General features: G+C 44.1%; 1 protein-coding gene across 1 annotated transcript in view; it reads left to right on the top strand.

Moving 5' to 3' along the window:
- Positions 1 to 13,071, top strand: part of Dnah6 (dynein axonemal heavy chain 6) — a 201,769-nt gene that overhangs the window by 95,840 nt on the left and 92,858 nt on the right. Inside the window, exons 37-43 of the mRNA XM_051154749.1 lie at positions 175 to 396; positions 1,349 to 1,496; positions 3,770 to 3,927; positions 6,874 to 7,005; positions 7,916 to 8,087; positions 9,760 to 9,906; positions 11,491 to 11,564. Coding sequence (XP_051010706.1) covers positions 175 to 396; positions 1,349 to 1,496; positions 3,770 to 3,927; positions 6,874 to 7,005; positions 7,916 to 8,087; positions 9,760 to 9,906; positions 11,491 to 11,564 — 1,053 coding nt within the window. The remainder of the gene's footprint in view (positions 1 to 174; positions 397 to 1,348; positions 1,497 to 3,769; positions 3,928 to 6,873; positions 7,006 to 7,915; positions 8,088 to 9,759; positions 9,907 to 11,490; positions 11,565 to 13,071) is intronic.

The following is a 13,071-nucleotide window of genomic DNA, read 5'->3' as shown; positions in this document are numbered from 1 at the left end:
CTGTGGTTAAATTTTAGAAGTAAACAGTTAGCCTCTGATATTTGAGCATATTCTTCTTAAAGAGACAAATGGAGTTCAATTCCATTCCTGTTCTCTCGCTTCCTTTGTTTTTATGCGAGTGTATCTATTTCCGGGGGTCAGTGTTGCCCCTTGACATTTGATTTTATCCTTCAGCTTCCCAGTTCTGGAGATCTGTGGAGCATTCATATAGACTTCGATACCAAACGCCTGGACCCCTGGGAGCGAATCATACCAACCTTCAAGTACAGCAGGGACATCCCGTTCTTTGAGATGCTGGTCCCTACAACAGACACGGTGCGCTACGGCTATCTAATGGAAAAGCTGCTGGCAGTCAGACATTCGGTGTTGTTTACCGGAACGACCGGGGTTGGCAAGGTAGGAATCCCTCACCGGCTAAGAAGTGCTGTCACACTGAGGGCACTGTGGAGTTAGGATCCTCGGATCAGAAGTAACACATGATTTCCCAGAGGAGGTTTGTTTTTTATTGGTTGTATCACTTTTTCAGGAAGAGTTTAACTGCGCAGAATCCATACTGATTATTTCTGAATGTATCCTCGGGTGGCTGTTGTAGACCAGGCTTGCGTTTAGGGGTATTTAAGTGCTTCTGCAGTTGCTACACGTCATCTGGGTAGAAACTGCCCAGGGCAGTTGTGTTTCCCAAGGACTCTTGATGACAATCATTCTGCCTTGTTTCCTATTTAACTGACAAAGCCACAACTTGGTGTCACTTCAATTCTGGGAGGAACTGGAGAACAAAATAGAGGAGTCTACACAAAGCAGGATTCACTGTTTACTTTGTATATTATTTCTCAGAAATGTGGGCCAGCAAGATGGCTCAGCAAGCAAAGGAGCTTGCTGCCGAGCATGGCTACCTGAGTTCAGTCTCCAGGACCCACAGGTGAAAGGGGAGAACCAGTTCCTATAATTTGTCCTCTGACCTCCACACATGTGCACCATAATACACAGCACCCCCACATGTGCGTGCTTACACATGCACACACACACACTAAAATATAAATTTTAAAATATTTCAAAAAAAGAAAGAAATGTGGACCTACCTCATTATCAAATTGGACTGGATGGTAACACGAATTTTGGTGTGACACCAAGACTTTTTTTTTAATTAGATCCGACTCGAATATTTCTTTGGTTCTGATAAATGTAACTGAAGTCAATGTCCATAACGAAACAATACCAGCCTCACCTAGATCCAGCCTTCCTTTTTCTATACTGTTTCTCACTCATCGTCCTGGCCTGTGGCCAGCATAGGCTGGAAAAGTATCATATTAAATATGAAATCAATTAACGTATTCTTTTCTATTCAAAGTCTGTTATTGCAAGAGGATTGCTGAATAGAATTCAAGAATCAGCTGGCTATGTCCCTGTTTATCTAAATTTTTCTGCCCAAACTTCATCTGCAAGGACACAAGAGATCATTGAGTCAAAGCTAGAACGAAAAAGAAAAAACATTCTAGGTAAGAATCATCAGCAAAGTTTTGTTCTGCAGAAATTATTTCATTCGGCCAATAAGTTGCATACAAAGAGAGCAAGCTGAGGAGCTTTGCGCCAACTCACTCCTGTGATGAGCAGCCTGGTCCTCCACGGGAAGCACTGACCTCTTCCAGGGCCTAGGGGTCACGCTGAGGGCCCTGCCTCAGCACCAGTCCTGCCAATGGGCGTGTTTTCTCATCTAGATACCTCACTGTGAACTGCAAGTTGTTTGTTCCTCCCGCACTGTGTCAGCTACTCTTCTCATAGCTGTGACAAAAAAAAAAAAAAAAAAAAAAAAAAAAAAAAAAAACTGACAAAAGCAACTTAAAGGGAGAGGAACTTGTTCTGGCTCCCAGTTCAAGGGAGACAGTTGATCATAGTGGAAAAACACGGCGGCAGGACCAAGCAGGTGTTCACACGGCATCTGTGGTCAAGAATCAGGGAGATGAATGCTGATGCTCGACTTGCTTTCTTCGCTTTTTATTTTTCATTTTTCTTCAGTCTGGGGTCCCAGTCCACGGGATGGTGCCAGCCACATTCAAGGTCAATCTTTTCTTCTAAGTTAAGCCTCTCTGAAAACACTCTCACAGACACACCCGGAAGGGTCTCCCTGAGGTGGCTCCAAGTGAAGACTCACTATCGTCTGCAGCCTTCTTCTCTTTTTCCCATTCAAGGCCCTCAAACCCCAATAGATTTCCATTTCCCTAAAAATCAGCAAACATCTTCATATCTGGTGCATGGAGTTTCTGGGTTCCATAGCATGAGCCTAGGTTTGTTGTCAGTCAGTGTTTTCAGGCAAGATATAGCATCTCCTTTTCCTTTATTAGCTAGTCAGTGAGTGAGTTGTGGGTTTTTTTTTTTTTTTTTTTTTTTTTTAGCATATTTTTCCTGGCACCTTCAGGTATTCTAAGCCCCAGCTAATATAAAACATCAGCCCATGCCTATTATAAACCAGCCCTCGTCTCTGTTGTCAGTCAGATTTTCAGCTCCAGGTACTAACATGACCGTAGCATGGGGTGACTTACTAACCTTTTCTTCCTGTGGAGGTCCTGATGCTCAGGGGCAGGAGAGGATGGAGTCGACTAATGCTTTGTTCCTCGCTGACATTTAGATTGTCCCTATGTGTGGCCTGTGCTCCTCTGGAGCTGGATTACAACGCATGTTCTCTGTGAGGCAGGCAGGCATGCAGGAGCAAACTCTTGTGAGCACTCATAAAAGAGCAGTTCACTGGCCAGGTTTCCGTCTCCTCACCAGAAAGCTGCCTGAGGGGGATCTCAAGGTTTCAGCCTCCATTCATTCCCACCCTCCAGCAATACAAGCTCTCCCTTCTAGTGTTGGCCTTCAGTTAGCAGAGCCTGCGGCCCTCTGAATGGTACCTCACAGAGCTCAGGCGCAGATGCCTTCCACATTTTGATAATGCACTGGCCTCCATGTACCAACAGTGGGATTACCAACTGCCTCCTCATGGTTCCCTTTTCCTTGTGTGGCTAGACACGGGCCAGCATATGTCAGTCTGGTTTTTTGGCACAAGCTCCAAATTTTTATGAATTATCCTCTTAGGTCTCTTCCCCACTCTAGTCTTGCTACATATGGCTTCTCTGGGCCAGAATATGGCTTGAAGCTCTTAATTAGCTTTAGTTGCATTGGAATCGTCACCTATCACTCATCCCAGCCACGGGACTGTAACTGTTTTCTGAAACCTGCATGCCAGACTGGGGGAACTCACCTTCTGAGCTTCCTTCCTATTGTCTGGGATTTCCCATTGATGGTATTGGGATGGGTTCAAATATCAAAGCCTGCTTTCCATGTTGGGGTGATGAGGTGATATTCATGAGTTGAAACCTTTGGTGTCCCTGTACTTCCTTCAGTGGAGAGATAATTCCCTTCCTCCCTCATGCTCAGGCACTCAGGCCACACTTCTGGTGAGGGCAGAGGATGAGGATGAGATCAGGAAAGTTCCAGACATCACTGGGGAGCTTCTGAGAGGAAGGGTGGCGTGACAATGTGAATGCATCGGTCAGGTCTATGTCTCCTGGCAGAGGGTAGATGGGCAAATCCCACATGACCCCAAATGCCTCAGTGGTCTCACCATCTCTCAACGCCATTGCACCAAGGACCAAGGACCAAGCTTCAGCGTGAATTTTTGTGAGGACAAATCATTTTTAAACCACCACCATCACGACAACAACAGCAAAATGCCCTTACATTTTCTAAGGACAAATTGTGATTCTTTCGAAATTCCTTTCTCTTGTCCCAGGAGCACCAGGAAACAAACGAGTTGTGATTTTTGTTGACGATCTGAACATGCCCCGGCTGGATCGCTATGGCTCCCAGCCGCCAATCGAATTGCTTCGGCAGTATCAAGACTTTGGTGGATTCTATGATAGAAGCAAACTCTTTTGGAAAGAAATACAGGTTAATTTTTTATATTTTACATTTATTGGTGTGTTCAAATATGGAATAATATTTTTCTGGGCTACTTTAACAAAAATACTACAATCTGGGTAGCTTAACCTCTTTTCTTGTGATTCTGAAGGCGATAAGTTAAAGATCGAGGCGTGAGCAGAATCCACTCCTCTAGGATTTCCCTCCTTAATCTGTATATGTTCCACTTATCCCTGACCCTTTGCATGGGTTTGTTAGTCTGATTTCTATTGCTAATCTCAGTTACACCAGATGGGTAAGTCATAAAGAGATTTATTGCTAACTGTGGTTTTGGTCCAAGGGCAAGAGGCCACATGTGGTGACAGCCTTCCTGCTTCCCCACTGGGACCATGCAAGTAGTAGGTGACACTGGAGAGATGTGAACAAATGTCCCTTCAACCCAGATAGGTAGCCAATGGCAGACCAAAGCAACGATATCACCAAAATCCAAGCTGATGAACCAATGAGTTATAGGTGTGAGTAAAGGGTTAGTTACAGGAACGTACGTGACTCTAGGGCAGCTGCAGGGCTGGGTATGGTGGTGCATGTCTTCAGTCCTAGCATTTGGGAGGCAGAAACGTACAGACGTACAGCATGGTCGGCAAATGAGTTTTAGGCCAGCCGGGATCACAGAGTGAAACCCTGTCTCAGAAAGAGAGAAAAAAAAGAGGAACAGATGTCTCACCAAAGCTCCCCGCCTCGACCCCCACCAGCATGGGGGGACAACTCATGAAAACTGGATCTGGAGTTTGTTGCACAACTTGCAGGCAGCTAGATTGTTCGGAGATCTGCTCTTCTCAACAATCCTTACTACCTGTATAATCTTGGGGATAAAGAGACCTTGTGAATCTAGTAAGTTTCTGGGACTTCCTGGAACTTGTAGGCTGTTTATATCCTGATATGAACAAGCTTCCTTTTACAACATCTTAAGAAACGGGGGAAATGCTACACAACAGCAAGGCATCAGGTGGAGAAATACGAGGAGCATGTACCTTCTTATCTCTGTCCCTGCTCTCATGAGACCACCAATAACTCAATAGTGGAAGTGCCACTCTGATGACCTTATCCAGCCCTAATCACTCCCTAAAGTTAACATCTCAAAACAACATGGTTGGATTAAGCTTCTTTCCTCTAGGTGCCTCATAACAGGTATTAAAGTCCACCATGAGTTATAGAGGAGGCTAAGCATACTCAAACCACAGCAATTGGCTTCCTTCTGTGTCCTAATTGCTTATAGAGGTACCATTTGTATCGTATTTGGAGGTCACCCTAAAGACATCATTTTACATTAATCATCTCTACAAATCCCCTGTCTCCAAAATCAATCCATTTTTACCACAAATTAGGACTGCAACACATTACTTCTGAGTAAGTTGAGTCTGAAAAGCATGGCTTGGTGGTTTTTTTGTTTTGTTTTGTTTTGTTTTTTGTTTTGTTTTGTTTGTTTGTTGGTTGGTTGGTTGGTTGGTTGGTTTTTTTATTTGTAATTCAGTTCATTCCATCTGCATTGAGTTTGTGCTGTGCTGCTTCAGGAGATGAGCGGCAAATGAGACAGTCCTTACCTCTTAGAGAGCCCAGTTTTGGAGAGTAGACAGACATTTGTAGCGAAGGATGACTAGGAGAGACAGAGAGGATTCAGAGTTGAGATTGGGGTAAGTATGAGGGAAGCAGGTGTTTGGGAGCCCAGAGTATAAAGACAGAACGAAGAGAGTGAACACTTTATGCTTCATAAACAAGGAGTCTGGAATGCCCTAGTCCTGTCAAATGTCACTCGGAACAGCAAAAGGAACATAGCCCACATCTCAGAGGGCTGAGGGTCCGTGATGGACTGTGGGTGTATCCTCTCCATGATGGGGAGTCTCTGAAGCAAGCATTCTAGAAAGATTTACTTGGCTGTGGGAAAGGAGTTGCCTAGAGAGGAGGCAAGCGTAGGAAATCTGCAGCCCCCACGAGGAGAAAAGATGAGAGTCAGAGGCTCAGTGTGGTACATGTGCAACCAATGAGCCATCAGCAGGACTTAGGAGTCTGAGGGAGAGTGGGGATCCTGACCCGCCTGCCTCCTCTGTTTCTGTTCTCGGAGGGGACGTGTCTGGGGTAAGCCATTTTATTCACAGTAAAGACAAATTGCACTAAGTGCTGTTATGTCACTTAACTCTCTGAGCATCCCTGCAAAACAAATGGTGTTATTAGCTAAAAGACAGACACAGAAAAACTAAAAGAAAACCCTAGACTTTCTTTTGAATGTATGGGCAATCCATTGTAAACACTTCTCTGATCACTTTTTCCTTTTCATTTCTGGCTTCATTATTTGAAGCCAGGCCCTCTCGCTCTCTGACTCCTGAAGCCAATAGTCAGGACCTCATAAAGATCTCAGTCAGATTAAACTAACACATTTAACTGATCTCTAGGCACCCTAGGTCTGCTTCCTGGCGTGCAGACAGCCTGAGTGGCCTCTTAGTCTCTACTGTTTGTTTTTAAACTTATTTTTTTATTTCTAATCATGTGCCTAGCCAGAGGGTGCACATGCCCCGCAGAGTCTAGAAGAAGGTGTCTGAGCCCCTGAAACTACGGGCACTTGAGTGTCGTGGGTGCTGGGAATGAAACTCTGCAACAGCAAACTACAGTCCCTGGCCAGAGCAGAGCAGGTTCTTAAGCCCTGAGCCATCTTGCCAGCCCCCAGAGTGGCCTTCTCAAAATACGTCCCTGACACTGCCAACTGAGCAACTTAGTTAAGCATCCAAGACTTGTTTTGTTTTTTGTTTTTTTTTTCCATCATGAAACGAGGGTAGCTATAGTGACCTCATACCATCATGGGGTTGTGGTGCTGGCTTGTGATAGGTCCTCAGAAGGATGTTGCTTCTGAGTCAGGATATTAGGGAGGGCAGTTCTTACCTCTTCCTCTGCAGGGTGAACCCAGGTGGCCTTCTCTCCACACAGGATGTAACAATTGTATCAGCGTGTGCCCCTCCAGGAGGGGGCCGCAACCCTGTGACACCCCGCTTCATCCGACACTTCAGCATGTTGTGCCTTCCCACGCCCTCGGAGCACAGCCTGAAGCAGATATTTCAGGTGAGTGTGGATTCTAACATAAACAAGATGGGCCAAGGAAAACATGTACTAAGAATCTCATAGTCAAAATAGTCCACTGGGTTTCTAGGGATCCCTTTCATCCCTTTCCTAAGCAGGAAGCTCATGACCATGGGCACACAGAGAGTCCCTGACTGGTGTCTGCATTATTGATTTCTGTATTTGTGGTCTCACAGGCAGACCACTTAGAAATGCAGAAAGATTAGACATGACATTCACTCCCAAAGAAGGCAGATATCTTCCACTGCCTAGGCTGTACCTCTTTGCACACTTATGGCCTCCAGGTCTGGATCTCTCCTTAGACCACACAACACTCCAGGCAGCTCCAGTTTAGCACACCTTTGACAGACTTCATCGACTCTGACACCATTATGAACAATGAGCCATCTTCCTCCCATTTGTACTAACCTCCCAAAGGGACCACTTCCTCACCTTTTAAATGAGAAACACCTTGTTGCCTTAACCTGGAAGTGCTCAGCAGAGCGTCCAATGGATATGAAACATTATTCTGAAAAGAATAATGACAGAGCATGAATCAGGGAGGGCATGCCACCACCACCCACCCATGGTCTTGGGGAAGGATTCAAACTGACAGAGAGGGAAGAGATCCCAGGAACAGAGTTCTTGAGTGAACACAGTCACAGACACAGGAAAAGCGAAGTTTACCGTAAGCCACAGGCCAGCAATGAATTCCACTCAGCCAACCCAAACAACCACAAACCACAAGAAAGGACGTATTCTGAAATGAACAAAGGCTTGGCACACAGATGCCTTTGTGTTGGGATTTAGCCCTCTTCTAGTTGCGCAGATATCAAAACTAGAGCATTTGAAAGACAAACATTTGGTTTTTTAAAAAGCAACTAAGGCTCTCACATTACATTTCTGGTTCTAGGCCATCTTGAATGGCTTCCTGGCTGACTTCCCGCCGGCAGTAAAGCAAACTGCGCCAAACATTGTGGAAGCTGCAGTTGAGATTTATAACAGGATGAGTATCGACCTCCTGCCGACCCCAGCCAAGTCCCACTACGTCTTTAACCTGAGAGATTTATCCAAGTGTGTGCAAGGTAGTGTCCTGAGCCCTCATTTCCGGTTCTGCATTTCCATTGCCCTCCACCAGATCTCTCAGAAACCATGCGCCAAGGTGTCTATAGCTCAACTGGGCATGCCCAGCATCGTGGTTAATCTCAGCTGCCACATGACGGGATCTAGAATCACCTGGGAGAGGGGACCTTCTTCCTGGTTAATTGAGGTGGGAAGAGCTGCCTACTGCGGGTGGCACTATTCCCTGTGTTTGAGATCTAGGCTACGTAAGAAGGAGGAAGTGATCTGAGCATGTCCTACTTCTCCACTTTGCTGTCCCTGCTGCCTGACTGTGGGTATGTTGTGCACAGCCACCCCAAGCTCCTGCTCATAAGATCTCACTGAAAAGATGCACTATTACTTGGAACTGTGAGGAAAAACAAATTCTTCCTTCTTCCTAAGTTGGTTTTGACAGAATATTCTATCACAGCAACAGGGAAGTAGCTAAGACACGGAGCATACTTTATTCAAGTCCCCTCACACCCCTGCCTCAAGCTGAACTCCAGAACGTTCTCAGATCTCTAACACCCATCCCACATCTCACTTCCAGCTGAGGGTGAGAAATAGAAAGTTGAAAAATGGAAACAATCTGACCAGAGATTTTTCATCTCCCCAATCTCCCAGACAACCCACATCTCCCTACCCTGGACTGACCTGCCCCTGTACGCTGCCGCTGGTACAAAGTTCCATCCCTCCCTGCCTCATCAGAGATTTGGTTTCTTAGCATTCCTACATCGCTTTTATAGTATCTTCTTCTAGTAGATCCTTCCGAGCATCAGTTTTGAAAATCTGATAATACATCCTACCTTGAAAAGATAATTCCTTTCCATTTCTAGAAATATTCTTGTAAAAATGGCCTCTCTTCACGATCCCTCCAATTCTAACTTTACTATGTGTCCATCAAAGCTTATAGCTAACACTGGGTCTCACTCTGCTTCCCACAGTCCGGATCCGGGTGTTTGGCTCCATCCCTCTGTGCCACCCCAGCAGTTCTGGGTTCAAGTGCTCCCTATGTTCCCTACTCTCTCCCTGGCTGCTGTCACACTCCATAGGCATGGATAGCTGCTTCTCCTCCCTACCTTAAAATTACGGTCTGGGTTCCATCCTCAGTCTACTTTTTGTTCAACCTCAGTCAATTCTCTGTTCCAGGTACAGCCTCCCCTCTTCTCAACGCCCTCACTCAGCTGTCCAGTTGGACTTCTTGAACTAGCTGATTGAAAGTAGATTCTTAGCCAGGCTTGGTGACGCATGCCTTTAATCACAACACTCGGGAGGTGGAGGCAGGAGGGATCTCTGTGAGTTCTAGGCCAGTCTGGTCTACATGGTGGCTTCTGGGAAATCCAGAGCTATATATTGAGAACCTGTCTCAAGGAAGGAATAAAAAAGAATCTTGCTTCACCCCTCCACCACGGGCCATGGCGATCCCTGCATTACAGGGGACTGCCATTAATTCCTCTGATGTCACCATGAGCCTTGGTGACCTCCACCCACCCCAGAAACAACTTCCCCTTCACAATCTATCCCGAAGCTAACCACCCCTCTCCATCCCAATTGGACTTAAGTGTTTTCTACTTTATTAAACTGTTATGAGATACTTCATAAATGCATATTTTTCCTTTCTTCCCATTTTCTTAAAAAAAAAACACACACACACAGGTATTCTCCAGTGTGACCCAGGAACAATAAGGGAAGAAGTGCAAATATTTCGGCTATTTTGCCACGAGTGTCAAAGAGTGTTCCATGATCGTCTGATCAATAGTGAAGACAAACACTACTTCCACGTCATCTTGACAGAAATGTCCAGTAAATATCTTTCTTTATCTTTTTTTATTTAAAAAAAAATCAGAAAAGCAATTTGGTTTCTATAAATTAGGAAATGAAAGCAAGTTTATGAATTTTAGGCATTCATAAGTAAAAATTTTAATATCTGAAATATATACAAATATTATAAAACTGAGTTACTAGAATAAAGCAAGTTTTGATAGTCTTATTCAACTATGAAATTAGAAGTAGATACTGGAAAGTAGAGAAATAAAACTTACTCTAATAAGAAGCCAGGATGACGTGTTTCCTCTGCTACAAGGAAGAGATGGAGATAATGCTGATGGATGATATAACGGAAGAGAGAAGTCAGGGAGGAAGCAGTTGAAATAATGTGAGAGGGAACAAGAGAGGGCCAGGGGTGAACAGAAGGACAAATGTCACATGCCGCCTTCCGTCAGGGGGAATATAGGTGTAATGTAGGGGCGCGTGTGTGTGTGTGTGTGTGTGTGTGTGTGTGTGTGTGTAGACTCACAGCATACATATGTCATACATACATGGCATCACAGGGGATCTAGGTGTAACTATTTATCTATATGCAGCCCCATGTGATATACACGTTACACATCATGAGGAATATCGATGTAACCATATATATACATATATATATATTTATACCAATGTTGAGGCATATATTTAGAGAGAGAGAGAGAGAGAGACCCATGTCTTATATATATGTTTGTGTGTGTGTGTGTGTGTGTGTGTGACACATACATGGCATAATGGGAAGTCTAGATATAACTATATATGGGTATATATAGTTATATACAGGCCCGTGTGATTCATATGTCACACATACATACGACATGGATACTGACAGGATTAGTTAGGGGGGAAAGAATTAGAAGGAAGACAAAGGAAGGAAAACACAAACAAAAACAATGACCTACATGTATCAGTATAGCATAATGAAACCCATTATTTTATGTGCTAACTAAAAAAACATATTTTTCTCAGGGTATACTACCTCATTTCCATGATCCCAGCCTCCAGGAGGCTCCAGATAGAAGATAGTCTTGAGTTTGAGGCTAGCTCAGCTATAGTATGAGACCCGGTCTCACAAAAAAAAAGTGTGTGTGTGTGTGTGTGTGTGTGTGTGTGTGTGTGTGTGTGTGTGTGCACGCTTCTAATTTTAAAAAATAGATAAAAAGAAATGACAATAATTCTAAAATGTTCCTTTCTATTTAATAAATATTCAACATTTACTATTTAATAAAAGTTTTAAAGACAATTGGGCGTGGTGGCGCACACCTTTAATCCCAGCACTCCGGAGGCAGACGCAGTTGGATCTCTGTGAGTTCGAGGTCAGCCTGGTCTACCAAAGTGAGTCCAGGACAACCAAGTCTAACACAGAGAAAGCCTGTTTCCAAAAACAAAAAACAAAAAAGTTTTAAAGGCTTACTAAATAACCAAATCTGTGAAATTATCCACTCAACTAAAATGGCATATTGTTGACATGGGTCTCTCTCTGTTTTCATGTCAGCTACAGATATTGTTCTGCAGAGCTTATTAAAATGTTCCCTTCAAGCTGATCCCCATCATAAAGTTGCTTTTGTGTTTTAACAGACAAGCACTTTGGAATTGCAATCGACCTGGAGTATTTTTTGAAGAAGCCCATCATATTTGGTGATTTTATTAAGGTGAGTGTCTGTTGCTTGACTCTGCTGAAAGGTGTTAGCATGGGTGCTGCTTTCCAAATCAGATTCTTCTACACAATGATTCTGCATTTGTGAAGATTAAACATCTAAGCCGAGTGTGGACAAGCTCCACTCCCATGTGCCAAATCTGCCTGCTGCCTCGTTCTTAGAAATACATTCTATCCCAACACATCTGCACTCACTCACTGCTTCGTGTGCATCTATGTGGTCACCTTTGCCAAATGACAGCAGAGTCCAGCAGCAGAGGCAAAGACAGGGTGAGCTGCGACACCAAAAATAGTTACTATCTGGTCTTTTGCAGCAAAATTTACATGTGTTTTGATGACAGTTCAAGCCAGCAACCATCAGAAGGAGGCAAAGAGGTTTAGTTCCTTTACTCGAGCCCAGAATCCTGTGTTCTACATGGCTCTGCAGACCCTGAACAAATGCTTCCGGTCATGGAAGTTTATTAAAGAAGCCACTGTTCAAGGAAACTCTAATCAGTAACAAAATATTCTTATATTTAACCACCTTTTATGTCATTACATGCTTCTCTTGTATCCTTCCAAAAGTGCCAACACATGGGTCCAATTTTGTCTTCTGAACCTTCCTAGAAAACCTTCCATCTACACCCCCCCCCCACACACACACACATAGCAAACTGCCTTCTGCTTCCACCGAACTGACTCTTGCTTGGGGAATATATTCCTGGTGTCTCAAGGCCAAGGACCACACCCATTTTGTTCCCCAAGGTCTCAGCCTCATGCACAAAGCAAGGTACATAGCAGCCTGACAATCAAAGCCAGTAATTCGATAATAAATAGACTGGCCCTTATGTAAGCTGTATGCTGGGCCACACTCCAGATGGCTCCTACCATCTGATGGGTAAAGGATAATTTATTTGTGTGAAATACGCCTATTTAAAGTTATCATTAAAAACTAAGGTCCAGCAGCCATAGGTGCCTATGCAAGTCCTGTACAATGTTAAAGCAGTTGGTATTCCCCACAAGTGGGGCCAGAGCCCAGGAGCCCACACCCCTAGTAAAGGAGCTGCTGGCATGTGGTGGCTGCTGGGAGAGAGAGTCAGTTTTCTTCATCAATGTGGCCCTTGTAGGCTGGTTGCTGTGCTCCAGTGGGCAGGCCTATACCCATGGACATATAGGCAGTACTGATTGGACTCAGTAGTTATAAAACTCAAGATCAACTAATTAATTCTTTTAAAAAAATAAATAAATAAATAAATAAGAAGACACCATGAACTAGGAAAGTCAATGTAGAGTGAGGTGCTGGAGTTGTTGAGGGGGACGATGGATGTCACCTAAATATTCTGTATGCCAGTTCGAAGTTACCAACAAATTCTTCAAAAGGAAAGAAAAGCTAGGTCAAACACAACAAAGTAAAAAATAAATAAATCTCGAGTGTTTGTGCCGTAGATATAAACTGTTTATACCCACTACATGTTTGTTTTCACAAATTACATTTGCTATGTGTTTTCAGTGATGGTTTGTCA

Source organism: Acomys russatus, chromosome 13 (genome assembly GCF_903995435.1).
Source record: "Acomys russatus chromosome 13, mAcoRus1.1, whole genome shotgun sequence".
NCBI lineage: Eukaryota > Metazoa > Chordata > Mammalia > Rodentia > Muridae > Acomys > Acomys russatus.
This window is presented reverse-complemented; position numbering and strand designations above follow the sequence as displayed.